This window comes from Etheostoma spectabile, chromosome 18 (genome assembly GCF_008692095.1).
Source record: "Etheostoma spectabile isolate EspeVRDwgs_2016 chromosome 18, UIUC_Espe_1.0, whole genome shotgun sequence".
Taxonomy (NCBI): Eukaryota; Metazoa; Chordata; class Actinopteri; order Perciformes; family Percidae; genus Etheostoma; species Etheostoma spectabile.
In genome coordinates, this window is record NC_045750.1 from 24,602,168 (window position 1) to 24,610,506 (window position 8,339).

Genomic DNA, 8,339 nt, shown 5'->3' on the forward strand with positions numbered 1-8,339 from the left:
ATAAAAGTAGTTAGGGTTCTCTCACCAGAATGCCAGCAGGAAAATGATTGGTCTAAAGAGCCTTTTCCTAGTGCCTCATGTGCACAATCACTTAAATGAAATGGAGCTGACAGAGCGGTTCAGATGTAGCAAAAGCCTTTTTTTTTCTCCTCGCTTATTTGGAATCCATTCAAGTTCCGCCGGTGGCTAGGAGTGTACTGCAAGTGAAAAATAATTGTTTTTTGATATATGGATGTATAAAATGGACTGCAAAATGTTCACATCCCAGAGCTGGAATCACTTAAATGTGGCTTAGGGATGAATAGCAGTCTCTTGTCTTTTAGTTAGACATAAAAATGAAAAAAAGCTGAATCCGAATGTATTTTACGGATTATTGCACTGAGATGTAAGAGACAATGTTTGACTTTAGATTTGCACTTCATAATTCAATAAATATGTGGAACATAATACCAGTGTAACGCACAATTTCATTCAAAATGTAAAGCTTTTATTATGGCGAGGCGAGGTGTAATGCTGCACGTTTTATTCTATGTGCTGATCATGGAAAAGAACAACAAAGTCAAATAGTAGTTCACAATTTATTTACTGAATAAATTTGGACAAAACACCAGAATCTGTTACGATACAATCAGAACATCTGAGGCAGATATCCCACCATGCACCACCCCCCTCTGTGAAACAAAAAGGACTAAACATTAGCACCAAATCAGCACCAACTTAAATAAAAAGGTAGCTCTGTCTACAAAAACAATAAAATGTTTTTTTTTTTATTTTATTGAAAAGCAACTCAGAAAAGTAGCAAATTGAGAATTTTCATGTTTTTAACTTTTCATAAAAAACAAGCACCCTCCTCCCCCCACCCCTCCCCCCTGCTAGGCAGGCTATAGCATTCATGGGGCACATGCCAATGACTAGATAAAAACACAAATTCAAGTAACATTGAGATACGACAAAACATGTCCACTGGTACCCATTCCGAGCATGACCGTTTCACAGAACCTACGCAAGCAGTAGAAAACTAACACGGGGTCCTGGAGTGGACATGTCATAGCAATACTATCACTGAATATCTCGTATCAAGTTTTGAAAAAAGAAATGAGGGAGACCAGGTGGCATGGGCCGTCGGGGCACCGGAATACTGGCACAGAAGATATTGTGTATTCCAAAACTTCAGACAGATACTTTCCTCTTTGTGTCTGTCCTGTGTCAAGATATTGCCTACATCATACATGAATAAGGAATCTCTGAATAAAGAAAAACCCTGCAATGTAATTTTAAATATATATTTATTTATATATAATATATATATATATAGCTGTTACAATTTAAATAAATGTTACGTTCTTGATCCTACAACTGAAGAATGAATTTAAATAAGAGGAAGCTAATTTTAAAGAGGTGGAATTGTCCATTCACCCAACACATCAAGTGCATGATGCCATGTTTGGCGGCGTACAGAGACAAAGCTGTTTTAAGATTGAGGTTTAGGGAGTTATAGAAAAGCAGCAGTAACAACAGAGTGGAATAGCTTAAAAAACAAATAGACTGAAAGTACTGTTTCTGAAAAATAAAAGTGAGGTGGTGAATGAAATGTGGTAAAGGCCTAAGAGACCTGAAGTGGCAAAAACATACAAAATAACTGAAAACAAGGCCGTCGAGGAGTTTATGTCACAATTATCAATAATGTCAAAGAAATCTGAAAGACAGACCAAAACTTAAACAAAGACAACAATAACCATGTCGTTGATGATGATGATGATGATGGTGGTGGTGGCGATTACAGCCTAAGCTGCTCCATTTATTAACCCATGGTCCCAGACCGGGGGTATTCACCTGGTATATGTTTAACAATATAACCTGGGGTTGGGACTCCTGACCCTGGGTCTGTGGTTTAAATGGGTACCACCTAAAGCTTTGACAAGAAAAAAATCAAATTAAATCAGTAAGAAAAAAGTGTGGTGTTGCACTTTTGTCAGTTCATTTTGAATTGTTCTCCTTGGTTTCCTGTGTTCTTATGTCCCTTCATGCTTTCCATAGTGTCAAAAATGGTGAATGTGTCTACTGTTATTAGTGCCACATTAAACCAAACCGATACAAAAAACATTTGCTACATTGTTTGCAACTTGCATGTCTGGCGGCAATGTCCCCGAGTGGGAGGTGCATGGCCAGGTGACGTACTGTATAGATGCCATTTGTCATGCCAGGCTCAAGGTTTTCCATGAAATGGTGGAAAAGGAAACAGAATGGAAACACCTTTATTATGAGTGACAAATGTTCACCTATTAATCTCTAAACTACTGTTTTTGGCTCTGCTGTGAGCGTGGCGAGCCGACCGCGGTGGAGTCGTCCGTGTTGTGCTTGGTGTTTGCTCAGCGGAAGAACTGCTCCAGCTCCTCTTCCATGTTCACCTCAGGCACCAGCTGCTCCTGCTCTCTCTCCCCTCTGCCGTGCACCGCAGGGCCCCCTAGTGCTCCGGAGGAGGCAAACCAGGGGTGCTCCAGAATCTCCCGAGAGGTGAGGCGCTCGGCGGGTTCCCGGCGGAGGATGGAGCGGATCAGGCACTTGGCCTTGGGTGTGAGCGTCTCCGGGATGTTGAAGTGGCCCCTGCGGATTTTGCTGAACAGAGAGCCGGGCTCAACATCATGGAAAGGATAGCGCCCCACAAGGATAGTGTAAAGCATGACGCCCAGACTCCAGACATCAGCTGCCTTCCCCGAATAGCTGCCATTGGCGTTGAGGATCTCGGGACTGACATAGGCTGGGCAGCCATGTTTGTCTGACAGGGAGTCATCATGACCGTCCAGGATATAAGTGTCCTCGAGGCTCTCCAGCTTCACGTGGCTTCTGGAGACACACAAGGGGAACAAAAAGCGCACTGAACATGCTGCCACTTCACAAAACAATGGAAAAATAGTCCATAATCTGTTATTGTGAATGCTATTATGTGATAATTATTATCATAGTTACGAGCTTTGGATGCCAACTAACAAAAAATGAAATACAAAAGACACACTCAAGTGGGGTAATTTGCTCTGATGGGCATCTTAAGGGTTTTAGATCTATCGCTTTTGGATATCAGAGGAAATAGAGCACATAATGCTCAAGGCTTAAGTTTGACATTTCCTTTCACTTAGATAAAAGCCCAGCCAAAATGCACTGACTCTCAAATAGGCTTTCCAAAAGACTTCTACAATTCAAAAGAAACACAATTACGGGTGACCGAACCTCTTAAGTTGCACGCATTGAACTGTTTCTCAGAGAATCAAGGACCAGACAATGTGGATGGTTTTTTTTGTTCTCTTGCTCTTCCACCTCAAAATAACATCTATTTGCACTCTTCTGCAAACCCCACAATAGCAGCTATGAAAGCCTTGAGGGCTGATAATAATGGCTAATAGTTCAGAAGCTTTATCACTAAAGAATTTTGAGAGGCGAGAAGATTTTCCATGTGCATGGCGAGAAACACTTGTGGGGCTGTGGCAATGCACCAGACAAAGAGCCAGGGTGTGTGATGGAGCAACTAGGATAAAGGAAACCAAGAGGCACTGGCTAAGATATATTTAAGAACGCATTTTGTTCTTCTTACTATCCTCGACACGTGCATAGACCTTCAAATTGGCTCACACACTGATTCATTGTCAAAAGTAATTTTCTTGGAGGCCAACCTTCTTTACAATGCTCTAAATGGGAGCTAGCACAATCTGAGGAAGCCTGCTTGGATATCATTTTATATCTGGTCTTGTTTTGTTTCCATTTCATATGCATTCAATATGGCCTTTTGTCACACCCTTGGGTTCGAGCCAGATCGGAGTCTGTACACTGAGGACTGAAAAGATGTAAGAGGATTCTTGACAGGCCATATAGTAAATGTGACCTGATTCTGCCCTGCACTATCACTCTTAAAATGCACCTGACATTCATCTGACAAGGAGTGCAAGGCAGCTCAACTTCCCTTTTCCACAGTTCGTGCCAAAGAATGATATCACGCTTTTAGATAGAGGGCCCTGAGGTGCAGAGATCACAACGGGCTGTAAAGACGTTGGCCTAGGAAAGGGTAAATGTTTTCAGTCTGAATCAACATCCACTAAAATATCTTCATTAATGTTAATTTAAAAAAAAAAAAAAAAAAATGTTACTCTCAGGTTGCTGTAGCAACAGATGCCTGGATTTGATCAACGTAGTTTTCAGATGCTGCCACCAGGTGTCAGTAGACCAGTGTTGTGTCAGTGTGATTCTGAAGATTTCTCCTTCTGATCACTACTGAAGTGCAGCAGTGGCAAAAGCTTTCCTTCATTGATCATCTGTCATGCAAAAGCTAATCCTGGTAACTTTTCCTTTTCCGTAGGAATAACTGCACTGCAATGCTCCTTTCAAAATGTGATTCCATATGCCATTTATACTGTAAATAGGCACCATACCTACTACTAAACCTACAAAAACAGCTCGGAGAAACACAAAGGGCTTATGTTTCCTGTACTCTGCATAACATCTGGGAGAGGCATGCCTGTCTTGTTTCGTCTCAGTTGACACTCTGCACTGTGTAAGCTGAGACATAACACATAATACTGACACGGTTACATTATACAGATACATCACATACAACACGTTAAGACAAAACTGAAGAAAAATGCAGTGATAGTCGATGCACAAACTATGGTTTCTGTAGAACTCACCTGTCCTCATTCTTGAAGACAAACTTCCTCAGTTTGAGATCACGGAGGACCAGTCCGTTGTCGTGGCAATGTGCCACAGCCGAGGCTATCTGATAGAAGAGTCTGGCAGCTTCGTCCTCCCGCAACTTCTTGCAGGTTCGGACGAAAGAGTGCATGTCGCCATAGCTTCTCTCAAAGAACACATAGGCTCGAGTCTCCCCGAGCAAGATCTCCAGGATTTGGTTAATATGCTGGTGCTGGCCCAGGGCAAAGTAGGCCGCCAGTGACTCCTGGTATCGGCCAATGTCAAAAACCTGCAATCATAGATCAGGAAAACATTTTGATTTAGTCTACCTTTTAACCAAGTACTTGTTGTTTTAATATAGAGTGACAATTGTCTCATTAGGTGGCTGTTTTTGTGTCAGGGTGTTTGTGTCATGTTTCCCCTATCCCAATTTGGAGACAAACAGTTAAATCCAACTCAAAGAGCTTCAAATGGTCCTTTAATTCAGCAACATATGAGCCATGTACCACATGCTTGTGACACTAAACTTGTGTTTTCTCTTTTGGCAGAGGGAGTAAGGTTGCACGGAGGCAAGGTGAAAGCATCATGTTAGTGAATAGTATTGTACTGCAGCCAGGCTTTGCAGTGTCTCTCTTTTGTTTCCATAGTAACCCCCAATGTACTTTTCTGCACAACCGGTTCAGGTGAGAGGGCTCCTCTGCTTGCAGGCAATACAAATACACCCCACAGCTCTCAAGATCTTAAGTTGTGACCTAGGCTTCCAGCTGGGAAGGAATGATCACTCCTGCAAGTGGCGATTGATTGGTGCTGGACTGAGACCGGCCCAAAGCAGATGAGGTCAAAAGGCAGTTCGCTCACAGGCTGTGCCAAAGGCCATTCATTTGTTATTGCCATGACGAAACATTATCTCGAGTCAAAAGGTGCGGGTTATTGGATATGTCTTGCCTTATGAGTCCAACGGTGCATGTAACTATGTCTCAATTTATCAAGCCGCTTAAGCATGCTAAGGTGGAATGTACCACTGTCCTTTATAATCAGTAATATACCAAAGTCAATATGGGCTATAAATGTGGTGAGGCAAGGATATGAGGTTGTCCTCCACCTTGAAAGGGGAATGTGGTTTATTTCTTATGGTTGGAGAGGTGAATGCCGGAGCCAATGTCACAGCAGCTGGCTGAACTTGTAAAGCTCCCTAGCTGCTGTGTTTCCTCAAAAGCTAACAATCCCACTGTGTGCACCACTAATATGTGCGTGCACTGCACTATGCTTATGCACCGAATATAAAACAATGGCATGATTACAGCATTGCACTATGGAAGAAGGAAGCCAGGGGTATGCGAGACTAGCTCGGAGAGGAGTGTGTGCGTGGTTACTCACTCCTTTGTCAACGTTACATCATGCAATCCTAACCACGCAGCTCGCCCCATTCACTTTTTCCATCGGGCTGCTCTGCCAGTTCTCTATTTACAATTCAAGCAATTATTAAACAGCTCAGGGGTGTGGACTTGCTGCAGTAGCCATCATAGATAATAAACAATTAAATATTGCTCTGTATTGTGTGTTCCTTACATTTGGGACAATTTGTACGTTTGAAAAATGCCATAATTACTAGGCATATGGTAACAAATGCAAAAAGGTGAGAAACCTGTGAGAACGAAAATGTTAATTTCACATTGCTAACCACTGGTTGAAGCAAAGAAAAGAAAAAAGGTGGAGAAACTATTCTGGGATCCTAAGGTGGGCTCCGTCTACCATGTTGCCTACTAACCTTACATACGAGCTCTTCCCCACTGTGCAGGTGGGCGGCTCTGAAAACGTGGTCTCCCTCCAGTGGCTCCAACAAAAGGTAGTCCCCGATGCGGGAGATACAGTGCGAGGAGTCCGGGGTCTCCGGCGGGCTGGGGGACCCGAGGTTGGGACTGAAACTCTGGTGCGACTCTGTAGTCCTTAAACAAGACAATTCTTCGAAATCGTGCGATTTGTGCCGCGATCTCCCATAACGTGAAATGTTAATTGGATTTGACCTCTGTATGTTCATGAGGAATAAGTGCGATAACTCCACCAAATCGGGGGCCTTGCTCCTCGTTCTTCACGTCCTCGTTTAGGCACCACTTTGTCGTAAACTCAATGCAATATCACAAATCGTCCGATGCTTTAGTAAATCTCAAAGAGAAAAACAACCAAGCTGAGGAATTGATTCAACTGCACCTTGCTGTTGCACAATGTGGCAGACTATCAACAGGCAAAGCTGGCTCGGCGGTTTTCATACAACAAATAGGGGTCTTTAATTTTTTTTTTCAGAGTTCATTTGCTCCCTTTGTTTTCCATTCAAAAGATAAGGGAAGGCGAAAAATGACTAAATTACTGCCCCGAGTCGACTACAAACCCTTCGCACAGACCTGCTGCAATTCACTAACGTTAGCAGCGCGAGCAGGCACGACAAGACTGTAACAAAGACGACCAAAAGTCAGCTTTTCCAATGAATGAACGGTGCTAACGTTGAGTTAAACCGCAGCTCGTTCGCTAGCTTGCCGGTTAACAGTATGGCACGTTTCATAAAACGGAAACAAATTTGTTAAATACAGTTCGCAGGCACAGAAAAATGCACGAGCAACAAATATATAAAGCAAGTTCTGCAAGCTAGCTAAATATAGCCGAAATTAGGATGGCTAGCAGGTGCAGAGCTAACTAGTTAGCTTCCTTTGCTAACGAGTATCAGGTCAGTGCACGGCCTTGTTCCCCAGGATCATATCCGTGCACGGCGATTGTCATGTACCACAGAAGGAGAAAAACTCCATCCGGGAGAGAGAAAAAAAAGGCTGTAACGTTAGCTCTTTGTGTGCGGGAGTCGACGTCCTCTCTCTTTCTCTTGGTCTAGTCCAGTGGAAGAAAAGTGTCGTCTGTTTTGTATGTCTGCTGCTGTAAGCTGCTGTAAGGAAGGAAGGGACGGCCGGCCGAATTTCCCAGGCCTATCCCTTGTTTCAGCAGGACATCCTCTCTCCCGTGGTGCCGCTGTGCTTCTTACGTGGCTGGGAATCTAGTCCATTCAGTGCGGAGGGGAGGTCAGCCGTGCTGCACACACTTCGCACACTGCGCCTGTACAGAGCGAGAAGGCTGCCTGCCTCACAGAGGGGGATTCTGCTCATGCACGCGTGCACACTCACATACACATGCATGACCGCACCGACCCGCCCCCCTGACGTCAGTCCCACATCGGAACCCTATTGGCTTCCAATCTGAGTTATAATATGCATTGCAGTCATGTGAGAGCCATGTAGTGTGGTGCGGCTACACCCCCGGCAATCTAAATGCATCGCACGCTGGTAAATTGGATGGGGAGGGGGGAGGAGGGGGGAGGTGGAGGCAGTGAGAGTATAGCTACTGTACGTGCTGTGTTACAAATGTGTTTCCTCCTGAAATGTCATTCAAGGGAAAGCAAGGGGTGGGGGGATCCCTCTCCCACAATAGCACACAGATATGCACCATCCAGCCCAGTTTTTGCAGTACTGATATGCATTTGCATTCACAACGTTATGGTGTCATCTATAAGTGGCAAACACAGTCAGACTTTATTTGTTTAAACATGACAATGCAGCAAATAATGTTATAAAGCATGCTACTGATGTGACTCATGAGATCTGTTGCAATGCAAGTTTCCTCAT

The 8,339-nt window shown here is 43.7% G+C and overlaps 1 protein-coding gene across 1 annotated transcript; it reads right to left on the reverse strand.

Annotated features, from left to right (window-relative positions):
- Positions 1-564: 564 nt before the first annotated feature.
- Positions 565-7,824, reverse strand: trib2 (tribbles pseudokinase 2). Its single transcript, XM_032543171.1, has 3 exons — positions 6,446-7,824; positions 4,674-4,966; positions 565-2,844 (listed from the first exon to the last, which is right to left on the reverse strand). The coding sequence occupies exons 1-3, from the start codon at positions 6,713-6,715 to the stop codon at positions 2,370-2,372; spliced, it is 1,038 nt and encodes a 345-aa protein (XP_032399062.1). The 5' UTR covers positions 6,716-7,824; the 3' UTR covers positions 565-2,369.
- Positions 7,825-8,339: the final 515 nt, after the last annotated feature.